At 51.5% G+C, this 16,761-nt stretch overlaps 2 protein-coding genes across 15 annotated transcripts in view; both read left to right on the forward strand.

The window, feature by feature from the left end:
- The window catches only part of tapt1a (transmembrane anterior posterior transformation 1a), a 53,399-nt gene extending 45,403 nt beyond the window's left edge, over positions 1 to 7,996 (forward strand). Inside the window, exons 4-15 of the mRNA XM_030369069.1 lie at positions 87 to 142; positions 1,901 to 2,063; positions 2,504 to 2,639; positions 3,062 to 3,159; positions 3,704 to 3,773; positions 3,902 to 3,982; positions 4,810 to 4,919; positions 5,404 to 5,463; positions 5,558 to 5,626; positions 5,844 to 5,920; positions 6,357 to 6,514; positions 6,631 to 7,996. Coding sequence (XP_030224929.1) covers positions 87 to 142; positions 1,901 to 2,063; positions 2,504 to 2,639; positions 3,062 to 3,159; positions 3,704 to 3,773; positions 3,902 to 3,982; positions 4,810 to 4,919; positions 5,404 to 5,463; positions 5,558 to 5,626; positions 5,844 to 5,920; positions 6,357 to 6,514; positions 6,631 to 7,016 — 1,464 coding nt within the window. The 3' untranslated portion in view covers positions 7,017 to 7,996. The remainder of the gene's footprint in view (positions 1 to 86; positions 143 to 1,900; positions 2,064 to 2,503; positions 2,640 to 3,061; positions 3,160 to 3,703; positions 3,774 to 3,901; positions 3,983 to 4,809; positions 4,920 to 5,403; positions 5,464 to 5,557; positions 5,627 to 5,843; positions 5,921 to 6,356; positions 6,515 to 6,630) is intronic.
- A 1,627-nt stretch (positions 7,997 to 9,623) lies between these two features.
- The window catches only part of prom1a (prominin 1a), a 36,369-nt gene continuing 29,231 nt past the window's right edge, over positions 9,624 to 16,761 (forward strand). For all 14 annotated transcript variants that reach the window (XR_003978302.1, XR_003978303.1, XM_030368326.1 and 11 more), the window contains exons 1-2: positions 9,624 to 10,156; positions 16,058 to 16,116. Coding sequence is in view for 12 of the 14 variants with exons in the window: in XM_030368326.1 (XP_030224186.1) it covers positions 9,901 to 10,156; positions 16,058 to 16,116 (315 nt within the window). In the remaining 2 variants the exon portion in view is untranslated. The remainder of the gene's footprint in view (positions 10,157 to 16,057; positions 16,117 to 16,761) is intronic.

Here is a 16,761-nt window from a genome sequence, read left to right on the forward strand (position 1 = left end):
GGGGGGGGGGGGGGGGGTGTTGGTTTTGAACAGTGAGTGGGAGTTCCAGGAAGGATGTCAACCCATCAGGGTCCCCTTCCTAACAGTGTGTGATAACCTCTCCCTGTAGGCCTCACACCTGTCCCTACTGCAGGAGAAACAGGTATGACCTCCCGTCCCCCCGGTGACGTCCCACCCCGCCCATCCTCACCCCACCTTGGCCCATGCCCGATGATGTCATCAGCCACGCCCCCATATCATCTTGCCTGCGTTCACGTCACACCAGACACTAAAGTCAGCGCTGTCATTCATCACTAAGCTTTAAATGATCCCAAAATGCATTCATTATGAATGATGGAGAGAATTAAAATAAACTGTCTCTCTGCGGCGACTATAACCATGGCAACAGGCCTGCTTCCATGGTACATGGAACGTTACCATGGTAACAGGCCCGGTACCAGGGGGTGGAACAATATACGATATAATATGCCATGACACATGAAGTATGCCGGTGACTCAGAAGGAATGGAGGTCCTCCAGTTGAGTCTAGAGGGACAGGGCCTGTGGAATATATTAAATGTTAGCTCTGGGTTCTGTTGCTCAAGGAGCCAGACTACATGAGGACATCTTTAAAGACAGGTTGGTGAGCTGCACAAAACAAGCTGCAGGTAAGAGTCAACGAGCTGCAGGTCAACGAGCTGCAGGTCAGGGTAAACGAGCTGCAGGTCAGTGTTAACGAGCTGTAAGTTAGGGTTTACGAGCTGTAGGTCAACGAGCTGAAGGACAACAAGCTGCAGGTCAGGGTTAACGAGCTGCAGGTCAGAGTTAACGAGCTGAAGGTTAGGGTTAACGAGCTGAAGGTTAGGGTTAACGAGCTGAAGGTTAACGAGTTGTAGGTCAACGAGCTTCAGCTCAGGGTTAACGAGCTGCAGGTCAGGGTTAACGAGCTGTGGGTCAACGAGCTGCAGCTCAGGGTCAACGAGCTGCAGGTCAGGGTTAACGAGCTGCAGGTCAGGGTTAACGAGCTGCAGGTCAGGGTTAACGAGCTGCAGGTTAGGGTTAACGAGCTGTAGGTCAACGAGCTGCAGCTCAGGGTTAACGAGCTGCAGGTCAGGATTAACGAGCTGTAGGTCAACGAGCTGTAGGTCAACGAGCTGCAGGTCAACGAGCTGCAGGTCAACGAGCTGCAGGTCAACGAGCTGCAGGTCAACGAGCTGCAGGTCAACGAGCTGCAGGTCAGGGTCAACGAGCTGCAGGTGTGCTGGTTCAGTGGACCAGGTGGCCCACTGGGTAGGCTGGTATGTTGGTCTGGAATGGGTTCCAGGGTTCCAGGGGAGCCTGAGACCAGAGGAGTGTTTCTGATGTTGTTGTTCTAGAGTTAAAAAGTTGAACTGATGTAACTTCCACTATAGATATTCAGATATATATCTATATCTAGAGATATATAGATACAGAGAGAGGTATCCATCCCATATCACCACAACATCAGTGCCCCCGCCCTGCATGATGTCGGGTTAGGTTAGGTGCATGATGTGGGGTTAGGTGCATGATATAGTGTAAGGTTAGTTGAGGGTTAGGTGCATGATGTAGGGTTTGGTTAGGGTTAGGTGCTTGGTTTAGGGTTAGGTGCATGATGCTTGGTTAGGTGCATGATGTAGGTTAAGGTCAGGTTATTTTTTGATATTTATGAATGTATTTATTTATACAAATGCTATAATTGTATTCCTGAAACAATATTGGGAAGGTTTGTTTACATATACTTCTGTGGACAGATCGATCCATGTAGATTAACGCCTCTCTCTCTCTCTCTCTCTCTCTCTCTCTCTCTCTCTCTCTCTCTCTCTCTCTCTCTCTCTCTCTCTCTCTCTCTCTCTCTCTCTCTCTCTCTCTCTCTCTCTCTCTCTCTCTCTCTCTCTCTCAGTGGGTCCCGCGTGCTGCAGCCTGCCCAGGTGTGTGACGTGCTGAAGGGGCTCATCCTTCTGCTCTGCTTCTCCATGATGACCTGTGTGGACTACGCCATGATGTACCACCTGATCAGGGGCCAGTCTGTCATCAAGCTCTACATCATCTACAACATGCTGGAGGTAGCCTAGCCCTCTACGACCTGCTGGAGCTAGCCTAGCCTAGCCCTCTACAACATGCTGGAGGTAGCCTAGCCCTCTACGACCTGCTGGAGCTAGCCTAGCCTAGCCCTCTACGACCTGCTGGAGCTAGCCTAGCCTAGCCCACTACGACCTCCTGGAGCTAGCCTAGCCGTCTGCTTAGCCCTCTACAACATGCTGGAGGTAGCCTAGCCCAGCCCTCTACAACATTCTGGAGCTAGCCTAGCCTAGGACCCCACAACATGCTGGAGCTAGCCTAGCCTAGCCTAGCCTAGCCTAGCCCTCTACAACATGCTGGACGTAGCATAGCATTAACCCTCATCCTTACCTGTAGCTCTATATGTACTTCCCCTAGCTCTACGTGTACTTCCTGTAGCTCACTGGGTACTTCCTGTAGCTCACCTTGTACTTCCTGTCTCCAGGTGGCAGACCGGCTCTTCTCGTCCTTCGGTCAGGACATCCTGGACGCGCTCTACTGGACGGCCACGGAGCCCAAGGAGCGCAAGAGAGACAGCATCGGGGTCCTCCCACACTTCTGCATGGCCGTGTGCTACGTCTGTATCCTCTGGGGACAGTGGGGCGGGGTTAGGCTAAGGGTTATGGGTTGGGGTTAGGGTTTAGGGGTTAGGGGTTAGGCTGAGGGTTAGGGGTTTGACCCCCAGCTTAAAGGTCCCGGGTTCACTCCCCTTAGTACAGTCTACCTATAGGCATCCTTGAGCAAGATGATAGTGACCTGTCTCTGTACTGCCTAAGCTCGACCAGTAGTAGTTGTGTGTCGGGTATTGTGTTGGGTAGGATTAGTATTAATTAAGCCCTGATTAAGGAGAGCAGGGTGTTAGCAAGGATTAGTGTGTGTGTGTGTGTGTGTGTGTGTGTGTGTGTGTGTGTGTGTGGGTGTGTGGGTGTGTGGGTGGGTGGGTGGGTGGGTGGGTGGGTGGGTGGGTGGGTGGGTCGGTCGGTGTCTTCCTGAGCGTCCTCAGTCCTCCATGCCCTCCTCATCATGGTCCAGGCCTCCACACTCAACGTGGCCTTCAACTCGCACAACAAGTCGCTGCTCACCATCATGATGTCAAACAACGTGAGTGTTCACTACTACCCCCCGTGTATAGGGTTTAGTGTTCCCCACGCTAACTACTAACCCCCGTGTATAGGGGTTAGTGTTCCCCACACTAACTACTAACCCCCGTGTATAGGGGTTAGTGTTCCCCATGCTAACTACTAACCCCTGTGTATAGGGGTTAGTGTTCCCCACGCTAACTACTAACCCCATGTATAGGGGTTAGTGTTCCCCACGCTAACTACCAAACCCTGTGTACAACTCCTATACCAGATGTTTGTGTTATGTCCGTCCCTCTAGGGGAGGAGCCAACATAAACCAGAGGTTTACCTTTTATTTATTGACCCCGCTGCTGTCCTCTTTGATAAATGAGTCAAAAATAAAATATCATGCTGACCAATCAAATGAAGGTAAAAACACGACTATTAGCATATCGGTCAATCCCAGGGCGGGTCACCCATGAGGGCGGGGTCAACGTAGAGAGACTGATATGTTGCACACACCATATGACGATGACGATGATGATGATGATGATGATGATGATGATGTGTGTTTCCTGCTTCAGTTTGTGGAGATCAAAGGGAGCGTCTTCAAGAAGTTTGAGAAGAACAACCTCTTCCAGATGTCCAACAGCGGTGAGATACTGTAGATATATAGATATAGGTATACATGGAGAGGGAGAAGTCCTGTGACCACAGTGCTGGCTCTGGAGCCAGAGGTCCGCTGGTGTGACGCTGTGTCTGCTGCTGTCCTCTTTCTATAGACATCAAGGAACGCTTCACCAACTACATCCTGCTGATCATCGTCTGTCTGAGGAACATGGAGCAGTTCTCCTGGAACCCAGGTACTTCTCAGCTAGGGACTAACCCCCTCAGCTAGGGACTAACCCCCTCAGCCAGGGACTAACCCCCTCAGCTAGGGACTAACCCCCTCAGCCAGGGACTAACCCCCTCAGCCAGGGACTAACCCCCTCAGCCAGGGACTAACCCCCTCAGCTAGGGACTGACCCCCTCAGCCATGGACTGACCCCCTCAGCTAGGGACTGACCCCCTCAGCTAGGGACTGACCCCCTCAGCTAGGGACTGACCCCCTCAGCTAGGTACTAACCCCCTCACCCAGGGACTAACCCCCCTCAGCTAGGGACTGACCCCCTCAGCTAGGGACTGACCCCCTCAGCGAGGGACTGACCCCCTCAGCGAGGGACTGACCCCCTCAGCTAGGGACTGACCCCCTCAGCTAGGGACTAACCCTCAGAGGCCAAGGACCAGGTGTAATCCACAGCCACCATCTTGTTATGTCAGGATGAGGTGTGAGCATCTGTCTGTCTGTCTGTCTGTCTGACTGACTGACTGACTGACTGACTGACTGACTGACTGATATATTTATAGATATATATATTTATACATAACTTTGGCATTCATATTTTTTGGTTTAGGCTTCCTTTGAGTGAAAGTAGCTCCACCTTCTTTTTTCTTTTAATGGAAACATACTGTTTAGGAAAAAGAGAAGGGTGTTGTCCTATTTTGTTGAGCGGAGAGAGCAGCAACAATGGTAGGTAGCAGCTGTTCGTTGCTACCCCTGACCCCTAATGACATGGATCTGTTCTTAATAACTAATTAGTAATTATATAATTAAGTTCCAATTAAGCTATCGTTAATGTGTTGTCTCCAGAGCACCTGTGGGTACTGTGTCCCGACGTCGTTATGGTGATCACCTCGGAGGTTGCCGTCGACATCATCAAGCACGCCTTCATCACCAAGTTCAACGACATCACCGCCGACGTAAGAACATGACCCCCTTACACACCTGGAGAGACCAGGTCTGACCCCACACACCTGGAGAGACACCCCCCCCTTCGTTCTCCGCCCTACTGCCACGCCCCCTGCTGCCACGCCCCTTTGCTGCCACTTCCCCTGTTGCCACGCCCGTTTGCTTCCACTTCCCCTGCTGCCACGCCCCTTTGCTGCCACACCCCCTACTGCCACGCTCCTTTGCTGCCACACCCCCCTACTGCCACGCTGCATGCTGCCAAACTGCCACGCCCCCTTTGCTGCCACGCCCCTTAATTCCATGGCCCTGCTGCCACGCCCCCCTGCTGCCATGCCCCCTGCTGCCACGCCCCCTGCTGCCACGCCCCCTGCTGCCACGCCCCCTGCTGCCACGCCCTGAGGGATCCCATCACTGCGCTATATTCACTTCCCATCATGTTTAAATTTGGTCTGTCTCCTCCCCCTCCTCATCCTCCTCCTCCTCCTCTATCTCCAGGTCTACAGTGAGTACCGCGCCAGTCTGGCCTTTGAACTGGTCAGCAGCCGGCAGAAGAACGTAGGTGACCTCCATCCTCCTCCTCACTGCACCATCTTCATCTTACTGTACTGCATCTCAGTGTGTGTGTGTGTGTGTTTGTGTGTGTGTGTAGGCCTACACAGACTACAGCGACTCCGTGGCTCGGAGGATGGGCTTCATCCCGCTCCCGCTCGCTGTCCTGGTGAGAAACCACTCTCTCACCTGTCAATCACACATGTAGCCCCGCCTATATATGATGACAGACAGGAAGACCGGTCGAGATCGCAAACGTAATATAATCCTGATAGAGCTTCCTAACCCTCGATATTAATTTCTAGTCATTTACTGTTGTGTTCAGTTGTGTTGAGTTGAGTTGTGTTGTGTTGAATTGTGCTGACCTGTGTTCTCCGTCCTGTCAGCTGATCCGGGTAGTGATGAGTTCTCTGAAGGTGCAGGGAGCTCTGGCCTACTGCTGCGTCTTCCTCTGCTACCTCGGGTAAGACCCTGTAGGACCCTGTAGCCCCCTCTAGAACCACGTAGGACCCTCTAGAACCTTCTACTGCTGCTTTAAAGAGAATACTGAATTGAAGGAACAGAGCTGAAACGCTTTACGTGTTTACCTGTTGAACATGTCGGCATTTTCAGAGTGGGTTTACTGTATCCATCTGTAAATATGCAGAACATCTGTCAATGTACAGAACATCAGTCAATGTACAGAACATCAGTCAATGTACAGAACATCTGTCAATGTAAAGAACATCTGTCAATGTACAGAACATCAGTCAATGTAAAGAACATCTGTCAATGTACAGAAAATCTGTAAACATACAGAACATCTGTCAATGTGCAGAACATGTGTTACTCTCCAAAGGTGTTTAACCAGGGTGCGTTTAGCGTCTCCCTCTAACTATCGGAGGTGTTGTGGTCTCCAGCCTGGTGTCCCTCAAGGTGCTGAACAGCATCGTGCTGCTGGGGAAGTCCTGCGTCTACGTCAAGAGAGCCAAGATGGAGGACAAGCTGTTTGATTGCCCGGCGCCCCCCAGACCGCCCCCAGGAAAAGCGGACCAGGAGCCAAGCCCCGCCCCCTCAGGTAACCTGGCCCTGCCCCCTCAGGTAACCTGGCCCTGCCCTCTCAGGTAACCTGGCCATGTATTGAGTGTCACATGTAACTCTGATGCTCTGCTCTGCGTTGTGTTGGTTCTCCAGGTGTGGACAAGACCTCGGCTACCTCCTGCAGAGCAACGTCCACCTCCTCCTCCTCCTCCTCCTCCTCCTGCTCCTCCTCCTCAGTGACCAGCCAGCCACCCCCGAGGACTGACCTCCCGCCCCCCCCTCTCTCCTCCTCCACCACTACCATCCTATCCGACCCCGACCCCAGCACTGACCCCACCCCCGACCCCTGCCTGGCCAGCGACACGGCCCCCCCCGCCAGCCCCTCCCCCCCCGGAGGACCCCGCCCTCCCCGGCGAGGAGGCGGGGCCAGACCTCCGAGTCAGAGGGGCCAAGAAGGACCTTCTGGAGATCGACCGCTTCACCATCTGTGGGAACCGCATCGACTAGACCGCCCAGAACCGCATCGACTAGACCGCTGAGTGGGACCATCTGACCCTCTCTGGTTCTGGGGGCGGAACAAAGAACCAAGAAGAACAGATCTTCATCCTGGACCGCCTGCTGGTTCGACGGGGTTCGACGGGTCCAAACACTACTCTCTGGTCTCCATGTTCTTCAACAGGAAGCTCTTCAGAGCGTTCAGGCTGTGGACGGACTCCAGTGGGCTCATCCAAAACGCCTTAAACCAGACGCCTGATTGTGTGGAGGTGCTCTGAATGAAGGGCCTGATTCAACCCCCTCTCCTGGCTCCTTTCCAGGCCCCTTCAAAGCAATGTCTGGAGTGTTATTGATCAGATGTGATTTTGATATGAAGTGTGTGAGGAGCAGCTGAGGTCCTCATGTTTGACTCTAGACGTCCAGCAGGGGGCGATGTGCCAAAGTACAGGATCACTTTTCTACAGACAGGAAGTAGTTTTATATCCAGAGACTTTAGAGGGACCATGCAGTAATGCATCACTACGGTGACCACCGCGTTCATTCACAAGAAGGTAAAGTGTTCTGTTGCCATGACTTACCTTCTGAGTTCTTGTTGCCATGGTGATCTTGGTCACTTTGTGGAGGATTTATAAACAGCGAATTCTGGTGTTTTTATTTTTGGGATTCTTTTTTAATAATTACTTCCATTGAAGCCTAATGAAGATGTATTTCTGAGTTGTGATTATAATAATCCTTAAGTTGGGAACTGCTTTTGAACCGGATCTAACCAATCAGAAACGGATCGGACCAATCAGAACCTGATCTAACCAATCGGAAGAGTTCTACAGGAGGGGTGGGACCTTGAGGTGATGGATCCAGATAGAGATAGATAAATAGATTTATCTGTCTATAGATACAGATATTATATATTTTCCTGATCGGTACACTGCCCTCGTTATTTCTGCTGCTGCGACTGTAATTTATTGTTTTTATATTGTGTCAAATGCACTAATTTGAATTATTAAAAGCAGATTCTATGATTTGTTTTCTGAGGGTATTTCTTGTCTTCTGAGCTCTGCAGAACCTATTGGATAGACCAGGTAGGCCTACTGGGTTGCCTGCCAACCTCTCTTAGGGAAGGTATAGTAGACCTACAGCCTGATGTCTGTGAGGTGCAGTAGGCCTACAGCCTGCTGTCTGTGAGGTGCAGTAGGCCTACAGCCTGTCTCTGAGGTGCAGTAGGCCTACAGCCTGTTGTCTGTGAGGTGCAGTAGGCATGCAGTCTGTTCTGTGAGGTGCAGTAGGCCTATAGCCTGTTTTCTCTGAGGTGCGGTAGGCCTACAGCCTGTTGTTTGTGAGGTGCAGTAGGTCTATGGCCTGTTTCTGAGGTGCAGTAGGCCTACAGCCTGTTGTTTGTGAGGTGCAGTAGGTCTATGGCCTGTTTCTGAGGTGCAGTGGGCCTGTTATCCGTGAGGTGCAGTAGGCCTACAGTCTGTTATCTGTGAGCTGCACTAGGCCTACAGTTCGATCCATGGGGACCCAGTCCTGTGTAGTGTGTAGTCCCTGTGTCTACAGGGACTCTCCTGGTCTTAGCCTAAGCTCCTTAGCGTCTCAGACGGTCACATGTCTCCCCTCTCTGGACTTGATTATTATTGAAGGGACACAACCTACCTACAATAACTACAATTATAACGATAAGACAATAACACCAATAAAACATTGACTAGAGGGATTTAATATATCTTAAAATATAACCTTAAATCACATCAATTGTTAGTTCCAATTGTCCTCGGTTATGAGGAAATGGAACGACGAGTGACACTACACAGGGACTACAAACTACACAGGGACTACACACTACTCAGGACTACACACTACAAACTGTACAGGGAGTACACACTACACATTACAAAGGGACTACACACTACACAGGGACTACACAATGCACAGGGACTACACACTACACAGGGACTACACACTACACAGGGACTACAAACTACAAACTGTACAGGGACTACACACTACACAGGGACTACACAATACACAGGGACTACACATTACACAGGACTACATACTACAAACTGTACAGGGAGTACACACTACACAGGGACTATACACTAGACAGGGACTACACGCTACAGGACTACATACTACAAACTGTACAGGGAGTAGCCTACACACTACACAGGGACTACACACTAGACAGGGACTACACACTACAGGACTACATACTACAAACTGTACAGGGAGTACACACTACACAGGGACTACACAATACACAGGGACTACACATTACACAGGACTACATACTACAAACTGTACAGGGAGTACACACTACACAGGGACTATACACTAGACAGGGACTACACGCTACAGGACTACATACTACAAACTGTACAGGGAGTAGCCTACACACTACACAGGGACTACACACTAGACAGGGACTACACACTACAGGACTACATACTACAAACTGTACAGGGAGTACACAATACACACTACACGGGACTGGCTCCCCATGGATCGAACAGGATGCTGATCTGTTCTTCACCGGGACTGCGATACCGTCGAAGGGCGTTGGTTCTTTCTCTCCACGAGGGGCGCCTCACGACCACACTTTCCCCGACGGACACGCGCCTTGCATCCAGCCGTGCGCGCCACCTCTAGTATCGCAGCGGAGGCGCGCCAGAGCCAGAGCGTCTCGAGCTGAGCTGATGGACGGAGCGAAGACCGCTGGAATCATGACTCTGCTGACCTCTCACCCCGACCCCCTGCCCTAACCTCCCCCTCTCCCCCAGATCTCCCCCCTCTCGCAGCCCCGCCGTCCAGAAGCGCGTGTCAGTGGATCCGAGCCGCTCGCTCCTTGTCGCTCTCCCGGTTCGTCCCGGACTTCTCCCCGGTGTTCTCCCCGGTGATCTCCCGGTGTTGTCTAGGGACCGGAGGGACGCGATGTGGAGGTCCGGCCTACTGCTGCTCCTGGCCGGACACCTCGTCTCATGTGAGCTGCAGCCGGACCCCGGGATAACCCCGCCGCCCGGGAGACCCCCGCCGCCCGGGAGACCCCCCCGGGAGAGGCTGGACTTCGGTTCCGTCCCGGCGGGGGTCTACGAGACCCTGGCCCACTACGAGCCAGGACCTATCGGGATCCTCTTCAGCCTGGTGCACGCCTTCCTGTGCGTGGTCCAGCCAAACCCCTTCCCCCAAGGTAGGCGAGACCCCACTGGTCGAACCCATGAGATCGACAGCTGATCCATAGCTGATCCATAGCTGATCGATAGCTGATCGACAACTGATCGATATCTGATCGACAGCTGATCGATAGTTGATCAATAGCTGATGGACAGCTGATCTAGCGGACCCGTCCTCCAGCGACGCTCTGGTGAAGTTGCGATTGTTAGTGGGAGTCAGGGTCGGGGTTGGATAATCTGAAGGTCCTGGACCGTCGCTCTCCAACACATGGTGATAAAAATCCATCCTATAATAATAATATTGATAAATTAAAACTAATAACACTAATATTACTAATCCTCCCTCCAGATGTTCTCGGTGGCTTTTCGGTCATCACGCTGTGTTGGGCGGTATTTTGGGGGGTGTGTTCCGACATGACGGACATGTGCATGGCGCAGGCGCTACACACTAACATGCTGTTAGGCTACTTAGACAGCGCAGGTTGCATTTAATGAGCCAATGGATGGTGAGATGTTCCCTCACCGCGTCAGAGGGATCAGGCTGATCAGCTGATAAGCTCCTCAGCCATCTGCTGCCCAGGAGCACCTACAGGACTACAGGCCTAGCAGGACCAGGCCTACCAGGACCAGGACCACCTCCAGGACCACCTCCAGGACCACCTCCAGGACCACCTCCAGGACCACATCCAGCACTGTCAGGACCGGGACCGGGACCACATCCAGGACTACTCGGACCACCAGGGCTAACAGGACCAGGACCACGTCCAAGACTACCAGGACTACCAGGACCAGGACCACATCCAGCCAGGACTACCAGGACTACCAGGACCTCATCCGGGACTATCAGGACCTCACCTCCACCCAGTGGACCTGAGAGGAGGAGGGACCCCACCACCTCCTCTCAGAGTGGACCACCTGTGGGGTTCTATTCTGCTCCAGGGCAGTCTTCAGGTTTTCATGGGGTCTAATTACCCAGAGGAGACAGACCACCACTAGGACCAGAATCTGCTCTACCATATGCAGGAGGAGGAGGAGCAGGGGAGGTGGTGGTGGTGGTGGTGTAAAGAGAGGGTCAGTGTGTTGCTGAGAGTCCACCGCTACCCCCCCCCCCCCCCCCCCCCCCCTCCCCCCAAACACGTCCCATAAAAGGGCATGTTGTCCCCCTCTGTGGAGTTGATGCTGGAGATCCTATCAGCCAATCAGGGCAGGCCAATCAGGGCCAGCCAATCAGGGCCAGCCTATCTGGTCTCACAGGGACCGCCCTAGAGCTACTCTCTCTAGACTCAGCTACGGACTGTAGCTGGTCTCTCCAGAGCTACTCTCTCTCTAGACTCATCTACGGACTGTAGCTGGCCTTTCTAGAGCTACAGACCATAGCTGGTCTCTCTACAGCTACAGACTGTAACTGGTCTCTCTAGAGCTACAGACTGTAGCGCGTCTCTCTGGATTTACTCTCTCTAGAGCTACAGACTGTAGCTGGTCTCTCTACAGACTGTAGCTGGTCTCTCTAGAGCCACAGACTGTAGCTGGTCTCTCTGTAGTTACAGACTGTAGCTCTAGAGAGACCAGCTACAGTCTGTAGCCGGTTTCTCTAGAGCTACTCTCTCTAGGGCTACACACTGTCGCTGGTCTCTAGAGCTACCCATTGTAGCTGGTCTCTCTAGAGCTATAGTCTGGGGCGCTCCTGCTCCCCCCTCCCACGTGTCCAGCCTCATGGTGTCCGTCTCGTTCCGCTCTACTTCCCTCCTCTGTCAGCCTCCTGTGGGGTGAGGGTTTGGTTAGTGCCTGGCTGCAGGGCGCATGGCAGCGGAGGAGTCCGATCTCTCTTGGATGTGTTGCCATGTACTCTGTTACCCCGGCGGTTCAGCCCTCTGATATCGGTCTCTCATTGGTCCATCAGGAAGTATCTGTCCCCTCTGCCCGGAGCGGTGGTGCGAGAGAGAGAGGCGGTCTCCAGAGTCACCAGAGGACAGCAGCACCCTGGTGGCGACTGCAGCCTCCCCCTGCCGCCGCTCTGAGCATCGCTAGCCAGAGCACCTCAACAAGCCGCGCTATCATGCTGCTACGCTACCACGCTGCTATGCTACCGTGCTGCCGCGCTACCACGCTAAAGCGCTGCTACGCTACCAGGCTACCGTGCTGCTACGCTACCGTGCTGCTACGCTACCACGCTACCGCGCTGCCACGCTACCGCGCTGCCACGCTACCAGGCTGCCAGGATGCCTTGTCTCTTCTCAAAGGACTTTGATGATAATGATGATGTTCAACAGTCGCAGAAACAGAACTATGTTTTTCATTATTAATGTTGGTATTTCGGAGGATGTCAGTGATTTAGACCAGAAACGATTTTTTGTGAAAACGCATAAGTCTTAGACCATCTGGATGGCCTTGTGTTTGGGCCGACCGTCCAGACGGATCCGGTGTTTTCAGTGCCCTAAAACACACTTTTTTGAAACCAGGTCCCAGGGTAGATAAGTAAAAAATGGCCCTATGCTTTATCGTGTTCGGATTCGTTTGGACGCCTGATACGCAAACGATGACTTCATCGCCCCTCCACCAGCGGGGCACCCATTAGAGTTCCGTTTAATTGTTTTGTTTGATTTGATTTGTATTATTTTTGTAGCTTTAAATACAGCCCCTTGAAATACTAACTGTAAATTAAAAAATAGATTTTCAGCTCAATCTACAAGGTTTAACAACTGCTTTCTCCTCCTCGACTGTATGTTTGCACATGCTCCGCCTCGTCTTCTTCATTTTTTGGTTGAGAACCAGCGCCACACAATGGCCTTGAATATGTACTACAGCGTTTCTACAGCTAGATGTGTTTTTGCATCGGACCGTCTTTACAGAGAGATTCCTGAAACGCATCAAAGGAAAATGGAGGGGAAAAGATCGTTTTTGCCGGTGTGGAGGGGGCCTCAGAGCCATATCAGAGAAGACAGCTGTGTAGAGGCTGTTAATACGGTGGTTGAACCTGCCACTAAGTATATGAGGCTCTTTCAGTTTATCTACCACCTCACTTTTATCCCAGTAGTCATGGTAACCTTTATGAGCTCGAGACCATGGATGTTTTATTATTCAAATTAAAATAAGACCGGCTTTAAAGAAGAGCCATGTGAGAAGATTTGTTCAGTTGGAGAGTCCAGGGTTCTGTCATAATGAGCTGAGCTCACACTGAGGGGAGAGGCGAGGAGGAGGAGAGGAGGAGGAGGAGGACTAGAGGAGGAGGAGGAAAGGAGAGGAGGAGGAGGAAAGGAGAGGAGGAGAGAGGACAGGAGGAGGAGGAGAGGAGGAGGGAGAGGAGGAGGAGGAGAGGAGGAGAGAGGAGGGGGAGAGGAGGAGGGAGAGGAGGAAAGAGAGGAGGAGGAGAGGAGAGAGAGGAGGAAAGACAGGAGGAGGAGGAGGAGGAGACAGAGAGGGGATGCGAATGGAGGAGAGGAGATAGGAGAAGGAGGAGGAGACGAATCAGGCTGCAAACCAGAGAAACGCTCAGTGACACGGAGAAGTATTCATCGAGGCTCCCTTATCTGGGTCAAGCTATTCAGCCGTGTGTGTGTGTGTGTGTGTGTATGTGTGTGTGTGTGTGTTTGTTTGTCAGTGTGTGTGTGGATGTCTGACACTCAGTCATGCGTTCGCTGGGTCTTTGTTGGACGGCTCAGAACTCGTCTCTGGGAGGACAGGAAGTGGACTCACTGTGGCGGGGTCGCCACCAGACGAGACTCTTAGTGACTTCCTGTGACCTCCTCAGGTGTGGGGGGGGCGGGGGGGGGCTGGAGGGGGTCCTGGCGTCCCTAGTAAGAGAAGGTCTGCAGCGGGTCTGAACCCCGACCTCAATAACTCCCCGCTGAACCAGCCCTAACGGCTATTGAAGGTTAGCCATCTAACGGCTAGAGCGGGTTAGCCATCTAACGGCTAGTGTTGGTTAGCCATCTAACGGCTAGTGTTGGTTAGCCATCTAACGGCTAGTGTGGGTTAGCCATCTAACGGCTAGTGTTGGTTAGCCATCTAACGGCTAGTGTGGGTTAGCCATCTAACGGCTAGTGTGGGTTAGCCATCTAACGGCTAGTGTGGGTTAGCCCTCTAACAGCTAGTGTTGGTTAGCCATCTAACGGCTAGTGTGGGTTAGCCATCTAACGGCTAGTGTGGGTTAGCCATCTAACGGCTAGTGTGGGTTAGCCATCTAACGGCTAGTGTGGGTTAGCCATCTAACGGCTAGTGTGGGTTAGCCATCTAACGGCTAGTGTTGGTTAGCCATCTAACGGCTAGTGTGGGTTAGCCATCTAACGGCTAGTGTGGGTTAGCCATCTAACGGCTAGTGTGGGTTAGCCCTCTAACAGCTAGTGTTGGTTAGCCATCTAACGGCTAGTGTGGGTTAGCCATCTAACGGCTAGTGTGGGTTAGCCATCTAACGGCTAGTGTGGGTTAGCCATCTAACGGCTAGTGTGGGTTAGCCATCTAACGGCTAGTGTGGGTTAGCCATCTAACGGCTAGTGTGGGTTAGCCATCTAACGGCTAGTGTGGGTTAGCCATCTAACGGCTAGTGTGGGTTAGCCATCTAACGGCTAGTGTGGGTTAGCCATGTAGCGGCTAGTGTGGGTTAGCCATCTAACAGTTAGTGAAGGTTAGCCATCTAACGGCTAGTGAAAGTTAGCCACCTAACGGCTAGTGAAGGCTGGGGTCCCTGATGGGGCTGGATTTATTTTCTTCTCTTTGTAGGTTATTTGTTCCTCATCTCTTCTATCGATGCTATCTTTCGGTTTCCTATTCCTTCTCTTTGTAGCCACACAAACACTTTACACCTGACCTCAAGCTAACGATGTAGCCTTCTAGGGCGTTGCTGTCTTACAAAGACAACTTGTTTGATTACAAATTCACCATTCTGTGAACGCACAATGACGCCCTCCTAAACGGGGTGTTAAAATAAACACTGGCAATAAATACGGCAGGCTAATAGTACAACCCTGGGTTAGGCTATCCCTTTAACTACAGGGGTACGTCAGGCTAACACCAATATAGAGACTGGGGTATCCCATTAACTACAGGGGTACGGCAGGCTAACACCAATATAGAGACCGGGGTATCCCTTTAACTACAGGGGTACGGCAAGCTCACACCAATGTACAGCCCGGGGTTAAGGTTAGGGTTAGGGTTAGCTATCCTCTTAACTACAGGGTTACCTTGTTTGGGGCTTCGCTCAGGTGAAGAATCAAGGTGGGTCCTCTGCCATCTAGCTGCTTGATGGTGACATTGGTTTGGTGGTTTTGAGAGAGAGTCGACTCTGATCACACAGCAGTCTGCCTCTCAAAGAACCTGATGTAGAGGAGGTTGCTGGTTTGAAACCCAAACAGAGAGCTCTCTTTAAGATAATTCCTCATTAAGAACTGCCCTGGAGCCCAAAGGCAAGGCGCTTTACCCATAATGCTGTTCAGGGAACCCTTCGTAGCAATATGAAAAACCTCCAATACAAGATGTTAACCTCAGACTGGTTGTGTTTCAAAAATGGTTGTCCTGGAGCTCTGAATGTGACTGCAGTCTCCTGTCCTCTTCAACTCTATGCGACCGAGATCATGAATTATGATGAATAATGCGCAAGCAGCATGCTGTTGCCTCCTATTTATTTACTGTGGTCCTACTGCTCACATTCTACTGTTCCAAACGTGTTGATGGTCCCCAGGCGTTTGACATCTCAGATGATCACATTTATAGATGTTCTGTGATGAAGGCGGTGAATCACGGACAGAAACCGAATATTTGAAACAATAAATATATTTCAGAACATCAAGACAAAACAAAGGATAAAAATCCATTTATAAACATTTGATGAATAGACTTTTATCGCTGCAATTCATTAGTGCTTCCTAGGTTGTCTGCTGGCTAATCAGAGAGAGGCTTTATTGATAATGCGTTTTATGTTCCAGATCTCATCGTAAAACTGGTGAAGGAGAAGTTTGGAGCGCCTCAGACGGAGTATCAGAAGGTAACCCTATTTTTTTAATGTATTAAGACAACAGCCACAGTTTCTGTTACTTTATTGAATTGTTCTATTTATTTTCTCTTGCCTTGTGCGTTCTGCTTTTTCCCATCTTGTTGAAGTGTTCTTTGTGTTTATTAGGGCAATAGGGTATACATTACATTCATGTTCCAATTGTAGGTATTTTTCTATGAACTGTATGGGGTACGGCGTTATTCATATGAGTAATGAATAATGAGAGTTATGAATGCCCTCGCCCACCTCTCCAATGCTCCATGGTAACACAGAACAGAACAAATTAGTTTATTTATCGAGGATGTTAAGATTGATTTGAACTTCCCAGAAGAAATCAAACACATCCGGAGCACTTCAGGTTGTCAAGCTCTGACAGCTGAACCTCACCCTGTAATGGCCCCAGGAAACCACAGGATCATGTTCCTCATGGAGGTCCGGCCAGCGTCCCAGACCCAGACCCAGACCCAGACCCAGACCAAGACCCAGACTAAGACCCAGACCCAGACCCAGACCTAGACCAGACCAAGACCCAAACCCAGACCCAGACCCTGACCCTGACCCTGACCTAGACCAGACCAAGACCCAAACCCAGACCCAGACCAAGACCCAGACCAAGACCCAGACCCAGACCCAGAC

Source organism: Gadus morhua, chromosome 10 (genome assembly GCF_902167405.1).
Source record: "Gadus morhua chromosome 10, gadMor3.0, whole genome shotgun sequence".
NCBI lineage: Eukaryota > Metazoa > Chordata > Actinopteri > Gadiformes > Gadidae > Gadus > Gadus morhua.